Source organism: Macaca mulatta, chromosome 10, assembly GCF_049350105.2.
Source record: "Macaca mulatta isolate MMU2019108-1 chromosome 10, T2T-MMU8v2.0, whole genome shotgun sequence".
Lineage (NCBI taxonomy): Eukaryota > Metazoa > Chordata > Mammalia > Primates > Cercopithecidae > Macaca > Macaca mulatta.
This window is the reverse complement of record NC_133415.1, coordinates 84,637,604-84,659,740: the sequence shown is the minus strand read 5'-3', so window position 1 is coordinate 84,659,740 and position 22,137 is coordinate 84,637,604. Positions and strand designations below refer to the sequence as shown.

The following is a 22,137-nucleotide window of genomic DNA, read 5'->3' as shown; positions in this document are numbered from 1 at the left end:
ACAGTAATCACACACCCAGTGTAGGCTGTTGCTGTGACCGCCCTCTCACAGGTGAGGATACTGAGGCACAACATGCAGAAGCCACCTGCCCACATCATATGCTGTGAAGTCTGGCACCTGAGCCTGCATGGACCACCGCACTATGAGCTAACGGATGTTGCTAAAGTGTCCGGCACACAGTAGGTGCTCAGTGAACTGTGGTCATCGGCGACCTCACACCACTGCAGGCACACACAGAGGGAAGAAGGCCACATCCAACCTGTACATTTATTTACAAGGCACAAGCTGAGAGCAGGTTGGGGGCTGCCCCATGGCCTTCCTACTTCTCCTGGGCCTGCTGACCCCATCATCTGAGGCCATGGGTGATCCCCGAGATGGGGACCCCCAGTGGTTGGGTTGGGCTGGCTTGGCCCTGAGGCAAGCTCGGGGGTGGTCTCCTGTGTCCCCTGGCTTCTCCCCTCCCCCTCCACCAGGCCTGGGCTGGGCGCCCTCTTTCTCACACAGAGTTCCTGTGTGTTGGTGGTCGCAAGGAAGGTGGGTGGGGGCCAGCCTGGGCCAGATGGTGTGGGCTCGGCCTTATCTGCTGGGAGCGGGGAGGCGGCGGGGGCACAGAGGTCCTCTCTCACAAAGCCAGCTCTGTCTCCCCTGGCAGCTGGGCCTTAGGAATCGGCGTTGCGGCCTTCCTGCCCCGCCAGGAGCCTCCCATCCACAACCATAGAAGCCCTACATGCTGAGACCCCCCAGCCATGGCACCCAGGCTAGGAGCAGGCCCAGGCTGAGGATGCTCCCAGTGGGGAAAAGCAGGGGTCACCACGGCGGCAGTTCAAAGACGGGGAGCTGGGGAGGGAACCGGGAGCGGCTTCAACAGGGGCCTGGCGTCTGGGGTGTGGCCGACTGGCTGGAGCCCTGTATGGGGAGGCCACACTCCGAGGCGGCTCACATCGGGGAAGCGGTCACTGCGCGGGGGCATGGGGAGCCCCGAGCCTCCCAGCCTGGCACAGCCTTGTCCTGGCGAGCCTGCCCTGGGTATCTGGCTGCCTTCTCTGGCCTTCTGGGCTGTGTGGCCTCAGCCCCGGCCACAGTGTGGCTGCGTCCAGGCCTCAGCTGTGCCCAGGGCTCAGACCCCCAGAGCCATCAGTGCCCCTGAGCTGCTGATCTTCTTGAAGCGGTTGGCAGCGCTGACAGCAATGAAGTTTTTCTAGAGAATAGAAGACAGGGAGTCCCAGTTAACACCAGGGCAGGGGGGCAGCTCCAGGGTGTCTGAGCACCCTCTAAGTCCCCTGCAGTCCAGGAGGGTCACAGGCTAGGGAAGGCGCAGTGCCCAAAACGGCCACAGGAGGCGCCATGACATGGCATTGTCCAGGAGTCCTTCCCTCACTCAATGGATAGGTCAGCCAGACCTGAACCGAGGATGACTCCGCTCCAAACACTCCCATGGCTCCAGTTTTGCTCCAAGTAAAACATAAACCTCTTGCCATAGCTGATGAGTCCCTCCACCTCCTGTCCCCCTCTTCCTCTCTGACTTCATTTCTTACGTCCTTGCTCACTCCACTCCATCCATACTGGCCTCCTACCTGTTCCTCAAACTCACCAACTGCACCTCTGACTCAGGGCCTTTGCACTGGCCCCTCCCTCTGCCTGGAATACTCTTCTCTCAGTATGGGCATGGCTCACCCCTCCCCACCTTCAGGTCTTTGTTCACATGCTTCTCAGTGAGCCCTTCCTGACCCCCCTATTTAGAAGTGCAGGCTGGGCACAGTGGCTCACACCTGTAATCCCAACACTTTGAGAGGCTGAGGCAGGAGGATTGCTTGCCTGAGAACATGGTGAGACCTTATCTCCACAAAAATATCTTTAAAATATTAACTGGACATGGTGGCATGTGTCTGTGGTCCCAGCTACTCAGGAAGCCAAAGGAGAGGATCACTTGAGCCCAGAAGGTCAAGACTGCAGTAAGCCATGATGGCACCACTGTGCTCCAGCTAGTGAGGCAGAGTGAGACCCTGTCTCTAAAAAAATAAAATAAAAAAGTGCAACCTCTCCCCTGGCAGATGGCCCTTATTTTTTTCTAAAACCCTTCTTTAACCCTATTTCCCCAGGGCTCTAGAAAATGCCCCACCTCAGCCGGGCGCAGTGGCTCACACCTATAATCCCAGCACTTTGGGAGGCCGAGGCGGGCGGATCACAAGGTCAGGAGATCAAGACCAGCCTGGTCAACATGGTGAAACCCTGTTTCCACTAAAAATACAAAAATTAGCCAAGTGTGGTGGTAGGCACCTGTAATCCCAGCTACTTGGGAGGCTGAGGCAGAAGAATTGCTTGAACCCGGGAGGCGGAGGTTGCAGTGGGCCAAGATCATGCCACTGTACTCCAGCCTGGGTGACAGAGTAATACTCCGTATTGAAAGAAAAAAAAAAAGACAGAAAATGCCCCACCTCCCACCAAAAGTAAGTCCACAAAGACAGATCTTTGTCTCTTTTGTCCACTCCTATATCCCAATGCCTAGAAGTAGCAGATGCTCAAGAAATATTTGAAAAATGAAGGAAGGAAGCCAGAGCCCCAGATGGGTGGGGCTGAGTGGAAGGCTGGGTGGAGGTCTCCACTCCAGGACAGGAGCCAGTCCAGGGCAAAAACAGAAAAGTAAATCCTGTCTTCCAGACAGGGCCCGGCCTGGTCAACAGAACCTGCCAAGGCAGGGATGGTGGAGGCTGGGATCTGGCGCCAGGAGCTCTTCCCACTCCAGAGTCCTCCCTCCTCCCCACCCCGAATCCAGCGGTACCTTCCAGCGCCTCTTCATGAGGTATTTCTTAAGCAAGATCTGGGACTTAAGGCGTCGGTTACAGCGCTTGGCTTTCTCTGCCAGGTTGTTGAGCCAGGGGTGGGCGAGACACTGGGCTGCGCTCATCCGGGCCCTGGGGGAGAGGCAGCATGGTGAGGGTGGGCTGCATGCTCACGAGGCCCCATGGGCTGAGCTGGCCTCTCTACCCGGCTCCTGCCCTGCCAGCACTCAGACACACTAAGGTTGCACACATACAGTTCAGGTTCTGGGGTGAGCCTCACCTCTGGTCCTTGACGATGAGGTTGGAGACAAAGTCTTTGGCCTCATCTGATACGGCCTCAAAGGTCTCTTCGTCAAAGTACCAGTTGCCAGATAGAACGTTGTTTAGGGTCTCTGTGTCATCATCTCCCAGGAAGGGGGAGAGGCCGCTCAGCCTAGAGGGAGGGCATAGCAGGGGGCAGGGAGGTGAGATTGCAGGTGCTGAGTCACCTTCAGGAGGGTAGGGAACAGGGGCAGATCCTAGGAGGCAGCGCCATGTGCTGAAAAGACCCCCAGCCTCTCGTGGGACAGACCTGGGTTTGAATCTGGCTGGGTGACTTTGGGTAAGTCACCTCCCCTCTCTGAGCCTCACTCTTCTCATCTGTAAAATGGGCATAATCATCCCAGCTTCCCAGGTGACAGTGAAGAGGAGGAATGACGAGTGCAAGGTATGTGGTGAAAACACAGGAAATGTCCACTGGCCCCCTGCCCACCCCAGGTCATCCGAGATCTGCTGTCCAGATGCTATGCCTTTATAGGGACCTTGGTTTTTCCATCTATAAAATGGGTACCACGTTCCCCTTTCCTGTTCTCCCTAGCACCCCCAACCCCAGCAGACCTCTGACTGAGGGACTGGGGAGGTGGGACCACCTTACCAGGACCCCAGGGCCAATCTTGGCCTCAGCCGCTTGCCCCCATGCCCCACCAACCCCATAAACATGACCCGCCTCGGAGCTCACAGCATGTAGGTGATCACCCCCATACTCCACATGTCTGTCTTATCGGAGATTTGGTCATAATTCACCACCTCAGGTGACAGGAACTCTGGGGTCCCAAAATTCACCTTCAGCTTCTCGTTGGGGTTATACCTGGAGGTGAGACCAAGGGCTCAGAGCACAGCTCCCGACCTGTACCCATGCCCCCTCCACCCCACCCCCGTTCCCTGCCAACCTCAGAGTCTTGTTTTGCCCTCCCCACCCACCCGGGTAGTACCTCCGTGCCAGGCCGAAGTCAATGATCTTCACCAAATGCCCCGTGGTGTTGACACACAGGATGTTCTCTGGCTGAGGAGAAAGGGGGTGGCCTGGGTTGGCCTCTGACCAGCTTACCCTCCCTCTCCCACCAGGCCCATGCAAGCCCCAGGCTCCCTGAGGCAGAGGTCTAAGCTGCCAGAGTGGGCAGCTGCCAGAGACCCTCCAGCCCTGCCTGTTCTGGGCACAGAGAGATCTTGAGGCAAGTCCCCCAAGAGGGGCTTCTGCGAGGCCTTAAAGCACAGGACCTGACGTGATGGGGTCAGGTGGGATCCCCTCCGTCTAAGGCCAGAAAGAACCACCACATTCTAGCAGTTCTGAGGATGGGGAAACAAGCCTGTGGAGAGGAGGCATGACTGCCTGCTGCTCCCTGCCCCGGGCTGGGGGGCCAGTGCAGGGCCACCACCAGATACATGAAGCTCCAGAGAGGAGAGAAAGAAGATGCCAGCTCAGTTCCGGAGAGCCTTCCTCTCGGGAACATGGGGCTTCACACCACTCCAGGGTTGCCGGAAGATGAGCTACTCTTGTCTCCCCAGTTAGTGATGATGACGAGCTACAAAACGTAAGGCCCGGTCCACTCACGTTCTCACTTTAGCTCCCCAGTCCTTCCCAAAGATCTAGGAGGCACACGCTGTTACCTTGAGATGAAACTGTGACACTGAGATACTATTACCATCCATTCCCATTTGACAGCTGAGAAAGCTGAGGCTCAGGCACAGAAGTGACTAGGTCACAGTTGCCCAGCAAGTAAGCGACAGAGCCAGGAAATGAACGCGGGACTGACTCCAGCACTGGCCTTGTGATGTTCTGATACCACCACTACAGGGCTGGCTCTTCCAGGCCAGGGACCATCTTCTCCTGGCCTCCTGGGTCCCACCCTCAGGGTCTAACAAAGGCACCCAGTAGGGGCTCAGCCAAGGCTCAGGGGAAACCTGTGTCCCATGCACAAGTGAACACACGGATGACGTTACTGTAAGCCCAGTTCCTCTCTACTCTGGGCCTCCGTTTCCTCTTCCTATCACACAAGGACACAGGACTAATCTGAGGTTGCAGGGTATAAACATTTTTAAGTTAACAATGGTTCAAAGGCAGGAGATTTTGCACAAAAACCCTGAATTCCAGCACCTCCTGAAACACCGGAAGCCCTGGCCACATGGGCCACATGCTTTGGAGCAAGTTGCCACTGACAGCCTGAGATGGGACAAACATCCTCCAGCTCTCCCGTGGTCGCCACCCGCCCCGATCCCTCCCATTCAACATGTTTTTGTTATTTGTCTGGGCTCTGTGGGCATTTGACTTAAGTCCCCCAATGAGACACTTTCTGAAGGCACTTTTACAACTGATAGATTAACTCAGAGTAGATACGAATGATTTTAATAGCTTGGCCTGGTGTCCCACAAAACAGGAAAGAAAAGAAGGTTCCCAGGGTACAAGCACTTGGGGAAATGAAGCAGACTCAAATCTCCTTTCAGAGATTCTCCGTCTACACATAGAAGGCCCTCAGAAGCCCTGCAGCCAAGAGACCCAGGACATGGCCTGTGGGCTGGAGTGCACTCAACCTACTTGACTGTGAAACACTTTTTTAATGAAAAACGTATAGTTATCCCGAAAAAAAAAAAACAAAACACGTTTTAGATATAGAGGCTCACGACTGAGCTTCTTCCCAGAGCACTGCATTTTAATTGGGGGACCCTATTCTACCCCAAAGAAATTAGCCTTCACAAGCGAAAGGCAGGCTTCCAATGTTATCATGCAGGCACTAACTGCCCCCAGCTCAGCGAAGGGACCACCATCTGTTCAGTAACTCAGGACTCACCCTTGATCCTTTCTTTTCCTAACCCTCACACATGCAAACCCTCAGCACATCAGATTGGCTCTGTGTCCAAAATGTATCCTCCATCTGGCCCCTTTCCCTCCCCTCCCCAATTGACACTCTGGCTCAAGCCCCCAGCATCTCTCTCCTGGCTTACGTACTCTATCAGCATCTAAATTCTCTGCATCCACTCTGGCCCCACTGAAACCCACCTCCTCACTCTGTTTGTGTCCTCCTCTGTCAGTGGCAGTGATACTAACACGCCTAACCCAGGGAACTGTTGGGAAGATGGCACCCTCACTCAGACAGCATCAGGCACAGAGCAAAACTGGGACAGGTGTTAGAGGCAGCAACAGCATCTCCCTGTCTGCTTCAGAGCTGTGCCGACTTCAATTTCACCCAGTGCGATTCCTCATTACTCTTGTGTGTTTTCTCATACACTTTTCATTGCTTAAAGTGACCTATTTAGTTAGTCATTGTTTTATGAATGTCTGTTTCCCCTGGTGGCTCCATGAGACAGGGACCATTTCCTTCATAGTCCCTATGCCTAGCACCAGGCCTTCCAGGAGCAGGTACCCAGCACGTGCTTAACGAATGAATTAAAGAAAATACCCAGCCTGTGCTTATGGAATGAATGAATGAAACTACCATCCACTTTGCTGATGGGTGTTCACATGCCTCCACATTAAGATTCCATGTCCTGCCACTTAACCCACAGCATTAATACCTGCCATCAGGACTGCCAACTCCCTGCACTCCTGCTGCCCTTGCCTGCTCCACACCGAGCTCTGGACAGCTACTGACAACTGACTGGAGTTGCTGCAATGTATAAAACCTATCTGCGGCCAGGCACGGTGGCTCACACCTGTAATCCCAGCACTTTGGGAGGCCGAGGCAGGCAGATCGTCAGGAGTTCGAGACCAGCCTGGCCAAACTGGTGAAACCCTGTCTCTACTAAAAATACAAAACTTAGCCAGGTGTGGTGGCACGCGCCTGTAATCCCAGCTACGTGGGAGGCTGAGGCAAAAGAATTGCTTGAGCCCAGAAGACAGAGGTTGCAGTGAGCCAAGAGCACACCACTGCACTCCAGCCTGGCCCACAGACCAAGACTCTGTCTCAAAACCAAAAGCCTATCTGCTCTTCCTGACCTACTATGTGCATGGTACTGAGCAAGGTCAGAACAGGGATATCAGGCTGGGCACAGTGGCTCACGCCCGTAATCCTAGCACTTTCAGAGGCTGAGGTGGGTAGATCACTTGAGGTCTGGAGTTCGAGATCAGTCCGGCCAACATGGTGAAACCCTGTCTCTACTAAAAATACAAAAATTAGCCTGGTGTGGTGGCAGGTGCCTGTAATCCTAGCTACTTGGGAGGCTGAGGCAGGAGAATCGCTTGAACCCAGGAGGTGGAGGTTGCAGTGAGCCAAGATCATGCCACTGCACTCCAGCCTGGGCAAGAGAGTGAGACTCCATCTCAAAAAAAAAGAAGAGGGATATCAATATTCTTTCATGAAACATTCTTGTTAGCCCCTACCTCATGCACATTGCCGCACTGACGCTATACTTATTTGAGAGCTCTAAGAATGCAGGAATTTTTATGTTTTGTTCACCACAGGATCTTCACCACCTAGAGCATTGCCTGGCATAAAGTAAGCCTTCAAGAAATATTTGTTGATTTTGAATAAATGATCAGACACTCATAGTACCTGTCATCGGCCAACGCTGAGGCAGGTGCTATTGCAACACTTACTAGTCACTTGTCTGTGTGACACATTGAGCTTGGGGCTCACAGGACTGCAAAACGCCCTTTCAACAAATACTTAGTACTAGACTAGAAGTTCCATGAAAGCTGGTGCCATGTCTTCCCCCCCCCCCTTTGCTGTGTCCCTGGCTCCTGGCATTGGTAAGTATTCCATAAACCCTTTCTGAATCTATGAAGGGAAGGATGGATGAAGGAAGAGAAGGAGGGATGGGAGGGCAGAGGGATGGCTGGTGACAGCACTGATCTCAGGGGGTTGGATGCTGCCCCTGACCCTTCCCAGGAGGCCCCAGTCCAGTACCTTGAGGTCCAGATGCAAAACCCTCATCTTGTGCATGAAGAGGATCCCGTCACAAATCTGCCTGACAAACACCATGGTGTCCACCTCGGTCAGATGGTAGTCCTCATCCACAATCCTCTCGAAGAGCTCTCCGCCCTCGATGCTGTGTGCAGAGACCCCTCCACGGCTTGCTCCATGCCAGCTGGTACCCTCACCCAGCCCCTACCCCAACTTCAGGCACTCACTACTCCATGAACAGGACGATCTCATGCGGAGTCTCGATGGCTGCGTACAGCTGGATCAGATTGCGGTGGTTCAGCTGGTTCATGACCTCGATCTCCAGCAACACCATTTCCTGGGGACCAGGGAAGTCAAGGGTACCAGTTGGACACCATCACTCCCTGCCACCCACCCTCCATACCCACACCCTTGACCAGGCCTGCTAGCCTTGCCCGGATCACTGTTCAGCCTCGTCCTCGCCTCTCTTCTCTCCCCCAGCCCCACATCTGCGGTCCTCACCACTCCAAGTCATGCCTGCTGAGACATCTTCCCTCTGCCGGCTCTTCTCCTGAGTACTGGCATGCCAAGGGCTCCATCCTCCCCCCTCACCGCTTCCCTCTCTCTGCTCTCTCCCTGGGCATCTGCATCAAGTCTCATGACTTTACATTTTATCCAAAGTCATCAATTTCCAAATACATACCTCAACCTCTGAGCACGCCATTGAATTCTAGACTCCAATATCTCTGTCTACTTACCTTCGTTGTCTAATAGACATCTCAAATCTATCATGTCCAAAATTAGACCCTAGACAACGTCCCTTCCCCACAATTGAGTTGCTCTTGGCTTGCCTGGCAGCAAAAGTACTCCCACGCTTCGCCCAAGGGTGCAGGACAAAAAGTTACGAGCCATCCTAAGTTCTTCCCTTACTCTCACACCCTCACACCCCACCTCCAACCCAACTCTTCAACATCGTCTACCTTCAAGCTAGATTATACATCCAGTCATTCTCACCTCCTCCACCACTGCCTTCCTAGTTTAAGACACCATTATTTGTCACTTTCAGAAAGTCGTAAGCCAGCTGTCACATCGGTAGGCTGATATATCAGCTATAATAGGAATACTTACACCATGGGAAATGGCAAATGCTGTAAATCGGGCCTCTCTCCACACCTGCCCTACCCAGATTCAATGGTTAAACACTAACCCTTGTTTCACTGGCGGAATGGCTCCCCTTCTGCCTTTACCCACTCCTTCATTCAGGTCTCACCTCGCATACCTCTTTCTCAGAGAGGACCGATCTCACCTCCCTATGTAAAAGGGCCCTCATCAGCCCCGTACCCCCTCTACCCTACCTGGCTTTATTTTCCTTCCTAGCGCTTCTCAGCACCTGATGCCAGGCCTTTTTTTCTTTTCTCCCTTTTTTTTTTTTTGCTTTATGTTTTAATTGTCTCTCCCTCCACTCTAACATGTCAGCCCATGAGGGCGGGGGTGTTTTTATTTCACTGGCATTTCCCCAGCCCCTGACCCAGTAGATGGCAGAGGAAAAGTGCTCAATAGTTAACAACTGATAACTGACTCCAGTTAATTGAGCCGCAGGTAGGTGCTGAGCATCTACGCTGAGCCAGAGCCTATGATAGAGGCCTGGGACCCAGGAGTCAATAATACAGATCCAGGCCCTGTGAGTGGAAGAGACAAAGAAGGACATTATCACATAGAAAATGCACTCCTTCCAGTGTGCTTAGAGCCATGATGGGGACCCAGGGCTAGAGCGACTAGAGCTGCTTCTCATGCTCTCGCTGGGAGCAGGCCTGTGCCCACACTGCGGTTTCTGTCTGGGATGCCTAGACCCTCACTCCCCGGCACCTCCTGCTATCTCTGGCCCTCAAGCCTTTCCTCCCGTAGTCCCCTCTGCCTGAAACTCTGCCCCTGCCTTCTCTACTGGAACGTCTCCTCATTCCTCAAAGCCCTCACTCAAAAGTCAGTTGGTCCAGGAAGTTTCCCTGACCCCTCAGCCTGAGCCAGAAGCTCTCTTGAACCCTCACATGCTACCCCCAGTTTCCCTGAGTGACAGCTCTGGTCATACCAGGTTGCTATTACCTCCTCACATAGCAGACTCCCTCACTCTACCTGCCTGCATTCTTTCATTCCTTGAACAAATGCTGCTCGTGGCCTCCTCTGAACCTAGCCCAGGCTGTGGGTGCTAGAGGCAAAGCTCTAGACCAGGCTTGTTTACCTTGGCATCAGTTTCCTGAGGGTGGGGACCACACCCACTTCACTCCAGGACCCTGAGTGCCCAGCACAGGGCCTGGCCCAGAGCCCACACTCATCAGTGTTTGTTGAATTGAACCAGAGGGCATGAATATCCCATGCCTAAAAGGGGAAGTCCATAGATAAGTTCAGTAACTGAAGTATCTGGTTATGGATAGGGTCCTCAGGCCCCTCCTGCAGGGCTGTCCGTCCATCTATCTGTGTAGTATTTTCACTGCAACAAACTCCCATAACAGGCCCCGGGTTCAGCAGCACCGGTGGAGGGAGGCGAGAGGTGCCCACTCCAAGGATCCCCTCCCCATCCTGGGCAGATACCACTCCCCCACCTCACTACCTTGTCTTTGGGAGTCTGTTTCTTGATGACCTTGGCTGCCAGCTTGAGGCCTGTGGCTTTCTCCTTGCAGGTACAGACTGCCCCAAACTTGCCACTGGAAAGAGAAGAGGCTATAAGGGGACCCCAGAGCCCACCGGGGTCAGTGGCATCCTTTGCTCTGTTCCTAACTTGGTCCCAGACCCAGTGGTGCCTCTGGATCCCCTTTGGTGAGACGGGAGCACTCACCCCAGCCAGCCCTGACTCCCTCCTGAAGCTGTGAGCTGTTCTGCCAGGACAATGGCTGAAGCAGGTTCTTTGAACCACACAAACCACGTGCACAGGAAGGGCAGGCATGTAGGGAGGATGGCCCTGGGATGCGACCCTTAGAGGTTTAGGGCAGGCAGGCCCTGGGCCCTGGGGGAGGGCACCTTCAGGCAGAGGGAGGATCTGCAGAGGTACAAGACTGAGTCAGGGCTTTTTACAAAGCAGGAATCACCATGAGGGGGTCAGTGTGGTGCCTGGAGCTGAGACAGACAGGAAAATGTTGTGTATTTCCTACGGAAGCACTGAATGGCTGACGGTGTGTCTGAGTAAGTGACAGCAACACTGAGTGCACATCAGCATGTGACAGCTACACACAGTGTGTGTCCCACACAGAGGTGAACGTGTCCACGTGGCCATGTCTAAGTGGGGTGCGTGTCTGGGCCTTGCACAGGGGAAATGTGAAGCCACAGGAGCCTGGCGCGCTCTCTGTCCATGAGTGCCCAGCTGGGGTCCCAGATCTCACCCTCCGAGCGCCTCCTTGGAGTTCATACTGAATTCACTGCTGACATTTCCGGTCCTCAGCTCCACCATGCGGTGAGGGAAGGGGGCCGGGGGTGGCGGGCAATCATCTGGGGGACAGATCACAGCCCTCATGGTCCGTGCCAGGGGCTGCTGAGGATTCCCCTTGGCACCACCCCCTCCTGCTGGCCTGGGCCCCATCCGGGGAAGTTAAGCTCACCAAGTGATACCTGGGAGACACCTGGCTCCAGGATAGGGGCTATGAGGCCCAGTTTCCAACGTCAGTTCTGCCACCAACACAACACCCCTATCAGAGAGGACCCAGTTTCTCCTGGCAGAACAAGCGGGATGGGAGCTTGGCTTTTCTGAACCCTCTGCACTATAAGGCACGAGGACTCCATCCCGAGCTATCTGCATTTCCACCAAAAACAATCAAACACAGCAGCTATAAAGCGGAATGCCGGGCAGTGGGGTTGCTATGTCTGAATGATGGGGTAGGTGGTGGGACCTGCCCACCCGCCATTCTAGTAACACCATAAGCTGGCCAGACCGCCTATGGCGCGGCGGGACCAGGGACTGGGCTGTTTGGTGGGGAGAGGTCGCCACCTAGCGGCAAGTGTGGTTTACCGCTCGCCCTGAAGGCTGGCAGGGCGGCAGGCTGTCCTCGGGAAATGAAACCTCTTTATAAATAGCAAGAGGCGGCAGGGAAGCCGGGCTGGTGATAAATCAGACGGCCTTTGGAGGTGGTTCAGATCCCGTCACCCTAGGATGCAATTTCGGGGCGGGGCGGAGGTCTCTGCGGCTGCTAGGGGCGGAGGCAGGGCTCCTGGCTGCCGCCCAGCCGCCAGGTCCTCCCACCCTGTCTGGGTGGCACGGTGCCGCTCACCACTCAGGCTGGCGGGTCTCCCAGGGCACTTCAGTCTGGAGGCAGGGGGGCATCAGGACACTCTGGGCTCTCCTGACCCCATCTCACCCCACCCCCAGCCCTGCCGCACCCCTGCCCAGGCCCTTTCCCTATTCACCTGCTGGCTAAGCTCACTCACGCTCAGTGCTCTCTGCGGCCCACGAACAAGCCACGGGCTGCTTGTTTAATCATCAATGAAGGCCACTCCACAGTACTGCCCCACTGCACATGCCCAGCTTCCTTGGTCACTGCTCCCACACACAGGCACCTGTGCTCCTCAACTCATGAGCCCTCTATAGCTCCCATGACCCCACCCCACTATGCAGTTTAGCTACTAAGCCTGGCATTTGAGCCCTTCTACAGATTGACTCCAAATTCCATAGACCAGAGAGTTTATGTTGCTCCAATAATCTGCCTGATTTTTCTTTTTTTTAACCCCATTTTAGTCAAAGTAGAAAAAAGTCAAAAGTGGGTTCTGGAGTCTGGGAGGACTGACAGGTTCAAATCTTGTCTTCACTGGATATTTCTGGGAACTTCATTTTCCCTTTTCTGAGCCTTCCTTTCCCCACCTATCAAAAGGGAATACCAAATTTAAGAGTAAAAATAAATTTTAAAAAATAAGATTGAAAAAAGCCAGGCATGGTTGTACACGCCTGTAGTCCCGGCTACTCGGTAGGCCGAGACAGGAGGATCACTTGAGGCTGAGAGTTTGAAGCCAGCCTGGGCAACATAGCAAGATCCTGTTTTTTAAAACAAATGAATGAATAAGTATTCATTAAAAAGGGAATACTTTCTGGAGTTGTGTGACCCTTAGATGAATGGGCCTGGGTAAGGCATGGCTCAGGGCAGTTCAGACCGCCGAACAAGAGACTTGGGACTGACAGCCCCCTTCCCTCCCCATGGCCCCAGGACAGCCCCAGCCCCCACCTGCCCCCAAATCTGGAAGCAACCTACCCAAAATCTGGAAGCAGTCCTCCTCCCTGGCTGTGAGACAGAGGGCCTGCCCCACCTCGGATTTCTCTGAGGGAACAGCCTGGAACTCGATCCCTCTTGAGGTGTCCCCTTGCACCTCAGCCTGGCCAGCCTGGCCTGGGGTTTTCTCTCCCACTTCCTTCTGGCTCTCTGCCAGGATGCTCTTTCCTTCTGCCTTGGCTGGCCTGGGATCCGTGGGGCCGTGGGTCATGGGCACCCCTTCAAAGGTGAGCTCTGATGCCTCACTTAGGGGCTTCTTGGCCAGCAGCTTCTCAGAACTAGAAGGTGAGAACACAGAGGTGAAGCCCTCAGCGGCCACAGCCTGTGGCCTCAGGCAAGTCTCAATGCAATCTGCAGAGCTAATCCAACCCCATCCCAAATGCGTGGTGTAATACAGCTAAATTCACTTGGCACAAAATCAAGGGATGTGGTCATTATCTTGACTACCAACGTACTAATAAATCATTAATAACTATTAATAGGATTGTTGATATGGTTAATCATCATGTGGATACAACTAGGGAGTTATGTAGCTCTTGATTCATAAAATCTGTTGTGATATAATTAACACATAATTACCAAATTGATATGGTGTTATTATTGTGGCTTACAATATATCATTAATGACCTCATTAGCATTCAGGTAAGTATAACTGATTGCATCACAGATGTGCTATATTATGGTTATGAAAATATTGTCAGTGATCCTCCTATCTGGTTATTAGTCATCTTTTCATATCTTACCAATAATTATATTAAGAAGAACAGGAAAATGCTGGATGTCCTAGGAAACACACAGCCTTTTGCCTGACACCTTTAGCCTTTCTGCCTGACATCTCAATCCTGCCCTTGGCTAGACCCAAGCCCATGGAGTAAGGGGAACTCTGGACCCCAGAAGCCTAGAGAAGATATGTTCAATCTAGACGGTCTTTGAGGGTCTTATTCCAGCCTTCTACGAATTATGGCAAGGTTCTGGTTCCTGCAGGGGACAAGGTGGTAGATGCAATGCGCAGGACAGAGGAAACTGAATGTCAGAACTATCATTCCCAGCACCGAATGTGATGACGACCATGACTAAGACAAGGGAATTAAGCAGGAACCCTAGGGTAGGAGCCACAGGACCCCTCCCCACTCCCAGGAGGGGATATTCACCTGGAGATGATGGCAGGACAGCTGGGGCTATGCAGAAAGGCGGGTGAGCCCCTCCTGGCTGCTGCTTGGCCCTCTGCTGCCTTCTTGCCCACCCTGGGCTCTCCAGGATCCTGGCTGCCTGAGGCTCCCTCTTCAGCCTTGGGCTTCTTGACACTGGTCTCTGGCGTTGCAGTCTGCTGGGGCAGGGCTGCCGGGGGCCCAGCACTGCCCTCCGCAGGCCCCCCGCCCCTGTCACCCTCTCCCTCGGGGCCTTGGCTGCTAGTTGAGGGTTGGGCCAGGGTACCATCCCCTTTCTCTGGGGCAGGGGCTTTGGCATCTTTCTTCAGGGTGGGTGGATCGGGAGTTTTCTTTGGGTCTGGAGGGCCAGGGTCTTTCCCTGTACCCAGGGGTCCTTCACCTGCAGGACCTTTAGGTGCCTTGTCTGCAAAGGAGGTGAGATACCCATCAGGATCCACCCTCCTTTCCCTCCCTCCCCACCCAGGCTGGGCAGAGACCAGCTCTGGGCCCAGGTTCCCACCCAGGCAACAACTTGCAAATGCTTGTCCCACTGAGTCTCTGGGGCCACTTGATGGCCCCTAGAGATGAGCTGCTGCGACCTTGGAGGGCCTCTGTGGGAGGCTTCCGGCCCTTTGGGTGGGCCTTGGTAGCCCCCATCATCCTTGCCCTGACTGTTTAGGCGCATCCCCAGTAGCCATCCCTGGTGGCTTCACATTTTCCTGGTCTCTCCAGTAAGGGCTTCATACAGGCCCTGGACCCAGCCCAACCCTAGCCAGAGATTCCTCTGTTTCTGGATCCCCCATGCACCATGCAAAGGCTGGGGCACAGAACTCCCACTGAGGAACCTGCCCAGCCCTGGATTCAAAACCCCCCTTCCCAAGCTCCTCCCTCCATCTCCTGCCCCAGCTTGGCACCTGTTGACGGGTTCTGAATTCCCAGCTCAACTGCTCCATTTTCTGTCGCCATGAGGTAGGGAGGCGTGTGCTGCTGCTTGTCTAACTCAAGTCTTTCTAGCTGCAGAAACAAGAGCGGGGTGTGTCAGGCTGTCCAATTTCCCCTCTCGTCTGGCTGCAGTGAGACAGGAAACCGAGGCCTGCTAACTGAGGGGAGAGAGGTACCTGGAGTAGAGAGGGGCAACCTGGTGGCCGTCTGTCTCCCAGCGGCTGCTCAGGAGCAGTCCCGGGCAGTTGTAAGGGATTGGGCCTGGTGGGCAGAGGCGGAGGCAGGGGTGTGGGCAGTGGAGGCGGGGACGGAGGAGAGGATCTCTTACACCAGGGGCCATGCAGCTAGGACTGCCACCACCTGTCACTCTTGGCCCCCGTTCAGAGGACACGGCATTCTTCCCATGGCCCGACTGGGGGGAGAATGATGTTGGAACAAGCGAGAAGAGAAAAGGGAGGGGTATCTGGGGTGCTGGGGGAGCAGCCCTTTCCCCAGGCCTTGCTCAGTATCCCTGACTTGGACAGGATCAGAGGGGGCCTGGAAGAAGGGGAGTACTCAGGTAGGCCTGAAGGGCAAGAGTGTCCCCAGGCTGAGCCCTGGCCTCCCACCTGTGTGCTACATCTCCTGGGGCTCCCCAGAACCTGGCTAGAGCCACGAAGTCCCAGGGATGATCTCCCTGACCCTAGTGCCCAGCTCTGTGCCCCGACATCTGGACCTGCTTGGATCATCTTTGGGTAAGAAATTGTCTCAGGGGCACTTGCTCAACACGTCCCTAGGCCTAGAAGCTGTTTCTTTTGAAACTGTCCTTTTCTTGGGCTCCTGAGTAGGCATGGGAGATGGAGAGTGCTCTGTGCCCCTCCCCCGAGCTCATCCAGTTCTCACCCATGACCCACATGGAAGAACGGGGCTGGCAGAGAGTCTTTTCAAGGATCCTCCACTAAAGTGTTCAAGATGGGATGGGGACAGCTCTGATCCAAGGAGCCTTCCATCACCCAGAGCCTTTCTCAAAGGGGGCCCTTGAGAACTGGCCAGACCTGGGTGCATTAGAAGTAGCTCTAGAGGCCCGATGCAGTGGTTCACACCTGTAATCCCAACACTTTGGGAAGCTGAGGCAGGAGGATCACTCAAGGCCAGGAGTTGGAGACTGGCCTGGGCAACATAACAAGACCTCGTCTTTATACTTTAAAAAGTAAAATAAAATGAAGTAGCTGTAGAGTGGTTATCCAGGTGTAGGTCCCGACTGCAGCAAACCAGTCACTTCACTCCATGGCCTCGGCTCCTCTATCAAATGGGAAGCCAATGGAAAAACGCTGGATGAGAGAAAGGAGGGAGAATGCAGCCCCCCTAAGCAGTGGGGAAATAGGGACCTATAAAAAAAGATTGAGGAAGCTGTTAATGAACTGACAAAAAGCGACCACCAAAGTGGGGGGAATAAAAAAAGCAAGGTGCAAAGTAGCATGTAGAGTGTGCTATTGTTTGTGCAAAGAAAAAGGGGGGGATGAATAATATATAATATTTCACTTTATACACATAAGAATTTATTTGGTAGGATAAGCAAGGAACTGGGGCCCAAGGGTGGGAGGGAGACATCACTGTATATACTTTTCTTTTTGAACCATGAACTGTGTGAACAGGTTACTATTCAAAATGAGTGGGTTGTTTTGTTTTGTGAGCTAATGTCAAGGGTTTTTGGTATAAGCTGGTAAAAACCATAGTTGGAGCTCCTTCCCCAGTCTTGACTACTTCTGCTCTGCCTGGCCCTCCTCTCCAGGCCCAGTCCTCCTCTTCTCCATTTCTCTTCTTTAAGGTCCAGTTAACAGTCTGCCTCTTCCAGGAAGCAAAAGTAACAGCTGATGCCTATACAGCACTGACCACGTGCCTGGCCTTGCTCTGCATGCTCTCATGTTGATCCACCCAAGTGGTCTTCAGAAGAACCCAGTGTGGTAGGTACTAGAGAGATGGGGAAACTAAGGCATGGAGAGGTTATGTAATTTACTCAAAGTCACACAGCTTGGAAGGGGCTGAACTGAGCTCTGCACCCAGGTCCCCTGCAGAAAGGGAGCTCTCACGTGCTGAGCACCTGTCATTTGTTTTAGCCATCTTGCCTTTAAGCATCATCTTGATGATAACTCTGTGGGGAGCGCTCATCCCATTTTCTGGATGAGGACGAGGAGAGTTAAAGGAATCAGCAAGGACGGGAGTTGAGCTTGGAATGTCATTCTTCAAAAACTCCAAAGTCCTCTTCCTTTCCTAAAACGTCCCAGCCTGTGCCTCAACCCCTTCTCCCTGCTGAGTAATCCCTTTGTGGATCTTGCAGCATTCAAAAGGTGGAAATGTTTCCTATCCATGCCGATCATCAGAACCTCCGGGCCCTCTATCTGGCCCAGAGCATGTTCTAGTTTAATTTGGAATGTTGGGTCCCCTGCTTCTGGCCTCCCCGCAGTGCCCCAGCTGATCCCACCATTGGTTGACACTGTCTGGAAGCCCCCTCAAGGCCAGTGGCTAAACACATCCCCAGCACAGAGTGGACTTGCCCGTAAGTGTCTGATGAGTAAATAACTGATTGACCAGAAAGCACTAGACTGGTGTTTGTGGAGTTACTTCCCTATGCTGGACCTTGCTGGCGTCTCCTTGTTATTATTGTGGTTATCAATTCCAGTCATTTATTGAGTGCCCACCAAGGGCCAGGCCTGACCATGCCAAAGATCCAGCTCCCTGGATCCTCAGAAGGGACTGTAGGGGCCAAGTGTTAGACCATTTAAAGGTGTGGAAACTGATGCTCAGACAGGGAAGTGGCTTGTCCCCACAGTCACTCAGCTAGTGAGTGGCTTAAAATTCAAATCCAGAACCACCTCCCAATGACACCAAAATCCAGGCTGAGACAACTTCAGGGGCATTAGTGCTACTTTTGTTATAATTATTATTCTCGAATAATAACTCTTATTGAATTCTTCCTAAAATGGACCAGGCACTGGAGTAAGCAGCTTCATGAGTATCCTTCCGTCAATTCTTACAACTCCCTACCATGCAGTGATTAGGAGATCTGTCAATGAAGCACTGCGACCAGTAACTGTGAGCTTGGAACAATGCCTTCACTTGTTTCCTCATCCTTAAGGAGAGCACTTGCCTCCCAGGAGGTAGACAAAGCATTAGAACAGAGTGTGTGAGCATAGCGAGTGCTGTATAAATGTCAGCTCTTTCATCCCCATTTCACAGAAGTGATGGGAAAACTGAGTCACAGGACAAAGTCACAGAGTTGGGATTGGACCCATCTAACCCAAGGCTCTGCTCATAACCGCTCTGCCCCATTGCCTTCCTCTCACAGTATGGCTGGGAGCATTTAGCCAGCACACATGTAAAGAGTGCCCAATGGCACAGGACCTACAGCACTGTGAGGGCCTGATAATGTTGTGGACACCCCAGGTAGAGGGTTCAACTGTTCCCGCCAGCTCCCCTGCAGTGCCTCCCACTGGGATGAGAGTCTGGCCTGGTTCCGAATCTACGGAATTGCCTGCTCCAACCAGCTGCTCCCTGGGAGTCCCCAAGTTTCTCAGCACTCCCTTGGAGGCACAGGGGTGGGGCATGGGGAAACTTCCTCCACCACCTAGGGGCTGCCAGAGCCCCTGCCTACCCTTAAGAAGGGGCTTCCCCACCCTGCACCAGCTGTGCAGACACCCTCTCTGCCTCTACATGGGCAAGACAGGAAGTGGGGCAATGCCAAGACCAATTAAACCCGCCAGGGGAATTAAGGTCAGCAGGATGCAATTATGCCTGTTGGATTTAACAAGGCCAGAGGGAAGGTTTCTCCAGCCAGAGTTCACGGCTCCTTAGGCCTCTTGCCCTGCGTAGCTCTGCCTTCCAGGAGCCTAGGCTTCTAGGCTCACCTAGCTCTGGAAGAATGTGTTGGGAGTGAAGGGGTTAACACCACCCTGGCGCTGCTTCCTTGGCTCTGGAGAGGAAATCAGTCCAGCCAAGAGGCTTTAAAAGGACCTGTTCAGAGAAGACATGCCCAGTCTGACCCTCTCCCTGCTCAGCTGTGATGGAAAATCCAAAGAGTTGAGCAATAACCTTTCTGACTCCAAAGAGAGCAGCCAATTCCCCTCACAGCCTTCCCTCTGCTCCCGTTTGAGAGCCACTCAAGACTGCATTAGCACGTTGTTTTCTCTTGCCCTCTCCCACCTTGGACCCCTGAGCCCAGGGCCTTGGCAGGACCTCTCAGGTCTCTGGAAAAGCCCTAGGTAAGGTCGCTGTCCTTATAGCAAACCTTGTCCTTCCAGCCAAGCTAGTAAGCAGAGATCTGTGGGCATTCTGTGTGCGAACTGGATATAGATTTCTCTGAAAACGCAATTGACACACTGTTCCATCCCACAATTGTAGAATCTTATTGCTAAGATTATTTACTGGAGGCTCTACTGTGACAAGGACTAAACTGGTCACTCTGGGGACAGAGAGATGAAATTGGGGGAGAGCTATAGAATCATGGCATGTTACATTTTAGGTGAAAAAAGACTATAAAAATCAACTATGCCTGTAACCTAGCATGTTAAGAGGCCAAGGCCGGAGGATAACTTGAGCCCAGGAATTCAAGACCAGCCTTGGCCAACATAGTAAGACCCCATCTCTGCAAAAAAATTTAAAAATTCTCCAGGCATGGCAGTGCACACCTGTGGTCCCAGCTACTCAGGAGGCTGATGTAGAAGGATTGCTTGACTCCAGGAGCTTGAAGCTGCAGTGAGCCATGATTGTGTCACTGCACTATGGCCTGGGTGACAGGGTGGGACCCTGTCTCAATAAATAAATTAATTAAATAAAAATCAGCCATGGAGTGGGATCCTTTTCGTTCAAAATATTTACAAAGAAGATGTCTGGAGGGATATAAACGGACATATTAACAGGCGTACGAAGAGAGATTATTTTTATTCTTTATTCATCTAGATTTTCCAATTTTTTTTGAAATGACTCTTGTAACTCTTAATCAGATCAATAATTCCAAATATATCAATGTGGACACAGATTTCTTCACAGAGAAAATGGTAAGAGCTATAAAACACCATAGAAGGACTTCTTGGCTCAGGGCCTCAGAGAACTCGCAGTTCAGCTACTGCAGGGTTTTCTCAGTGCCTAAGCCCCACAGTTGGCTTAAAATGAAGCCTCCTGGATGGGCGAAGTGGCTCACGCCTGTAATCTCAGCACTTTGGGAGGACAAGGCAGGCGGATCACTTGAGGTTAGGAGTTCAAGACCAGCCTGGCCAACCTGATGAAATGCCATCTCTATGAAAAATATAAAAATTAGCCGGGCATGGTGGTGGGCACCTATAATCCCAGCTACTCGGGAGGCTGAGGCATGAGAATCGCTTGAACCCAGGAGGCAGAGGTTGCAGTGAGCTGAGATTGCACCACTGTACTTCAGCCTGGGCAATAGAGCGAGACTCAGTCTCAAAAATAAAAATAAAATAAAATAAAAAATGAAGCCTCCTTGGAATTAGGCCCCAGAAATGTCTATAAACCAGCATTTCAGGTGATTTTTCATGCACATCCAAGTTCAAGAACTGCCAGGTCAGAGAGCCAGCTCTCTAGAAAGCATCCTGAGAGCCTTGGAAGAAGAAACAGCTTTGAGGCACTGTCCTGACAGTCACCCTGGTGCAGTCAATGGACAGCTTCCAAGATTCATATGCCTATAACCTGGGGCCACACTTCTCAACCCTGATGCACACTGAAAACACCTAGAGAGTGTCTACCACTCTCGAAGTCTGAGCCCCTTCTGAGCTCAGACCAATTAAATCAGAACATTTGGAGTGGAGCCCAGAATGTTGGTATTTTTTAAAATCTCCCCAAAAGATTCTGATGTGTGGCAGGATGAAGAGCCACTGCTCTGAGGCTTTCCTAGGACAGGAACTTCATTTTCTTTTTTGTTTCTGTTTTTTTGAGCCAAAGTCTCGGTCTTTCACCAAGGCTGGAGTACAGTGGCGCAAGATCTGCTCACTGCAACCTCTGCCTCCTGGGTTCAAGTGATTCTTCTGCCTCAACCTCCTGAGTAGCTGAGATTACAGGTGTACACTACCATGTTCAGCTAATTTTTTGCATTTTTAGTAGAAACAGGATTTCATCATTTTGGTCAGGCTGCTCTCGAACTCCTGACCTCATCCACCCTCCTTGGCCTCCCTATAATCCCAAAGTGCTAGGATTATAGGCGTGAGCCACCGCGCCCAGCCAGAAACTTCCATTTCTGTTTCCCTTGAATGCCCTCCATCATAAGGTAGGAAATAGTAGTACACACAGCAGGTATTCTTTCTGACTGGTGCTGACCGGGTACCTCATCCCAATATCTGAGACCCTTGGAGTCCAGATGCCAGTGCAAACCAGATGCAGACTACATCACATTCGATTTTGTATCCCAAGTACCTAGTACGATACATGGTACTGTTGTGGTTAGTAGTAATAGCCACTAACATTCATTGTGTATTTACAATGTGTCAGACAGAAATATTAACTCTTGGCCGGGCGCGGTGGCTCACGCCTGTAATCCCAGCACTTTGGGAGGCCGAGGCGGGCAGATCACAAGGTCAGGAGATCGAGACCACGGTGAAACCCCGTCTCTACTAAAAATACAAAAAATTATTTTGTATTTTTAGCCGGGCGCGGTTGTGGGCGCCTGTAGTCCCAGCTACTCGGGAGGCTGAGGCAGGAGAATGGTGTGAACCCGGGAGGCGGAGCTTGCAGTGAGCCGAGATCGCGCCACTGCACTCCAGCCTGGGCGACAGAGCGAGACTCCGTCTCAAAAAAAAAAAAAAAAAAAAAAGAAAGAAATATTAACTCTTTTAATCTTCAGAGCAACCTAATGAGGCAGATACTATAATCACTCCCATTTCCAAAAGGAAACTGAGGCAC

General features: G+C 52.7%; 1 protein-coding gene and 1 long non-coding RNA gene across 2 annotated transcripts in view; one reads left to right on the top strand and one right to left on the bottom strand.

Annotated features, from left to right (window-relative positions):
• Positions 1-240: 240 nt before the first annotated feature.
• MYLK2 (myosin light chain kinase 2) lies at positions 241-15,664 on the bottom strand. The gene is made up of 13 exons (XM_028828292.2): positions 15,426-15,664; positions 15,222-15,321; positions 14,311-14,731; positions 13,141-13,436; positions 11,287-11,392; positions 10,521-10,614; positions 8,164-8,273; positions 7,940-8,081; positions 4,031-4,101; positions 3,778-3,906; positions 3,061-3,213; positions 2,780-2,912; positions 241-1,198 (listed from the first exon to the last, which is right to left on the bottom strand). Exons 2-13 carry the CDS (start codon positions 15,271-15,273, stop codon positions 1,118-1,120), a joined length of 1,788 nt encoding a protein of 595 aa, XP_028684125.1. The 5' UTR covers positions 15,274-15,321; positions 15,426-15,664; the 3' UTR covers positions 241-1,117.
• Positions 15,665-15,767: 103 nt separating this feature from the next.
• The window catches only part of LOC144332057 (uncharacterized), a 78,450-nt gene continuing 72,080 nt past the window's right edge, over positions 15,768-22,137 (top strand). The window contains exons 1-2 of the long non-coding RNA XR_013399775.1: positions 15,768-15,983; positions 17,057-17,192. This is a non-coding gene — a long non-coding RNA (uncharacterized LOC144332057). The remainder of the gene's footprint in view (positions 15,984-17,056; positions 17,193-22,137) is intronic.

What these genes read in the sequence shown, in the direction of transcription:
- MYLK2 (XM_028828292.2), bottom strand. Translation starts at nt 15,273, where the DNA reads ATGGCGACAGAAAATGGAGCAGTTGAGCTGGGAATTCAGAACCCGTCA. An exon ending in GGGGTGATCACCTACATGCT is followed by an intron (nt 3,214 to 3,777) that starts GTGAGCTCCGAG and finishes CCCTCCCTCTAG; the next exon opens with GCTGAGCGGCCTCTCCCCCT. An exon ending in TCATGAAGAGGCGCTGGAAG is followed by an intron (nt 1,199 to 2,779) that starts GTACCGCTGGAT and finishes TCTATTCTCTAG; the next exon opens with AAAAACTTCATTGCTGTCAG.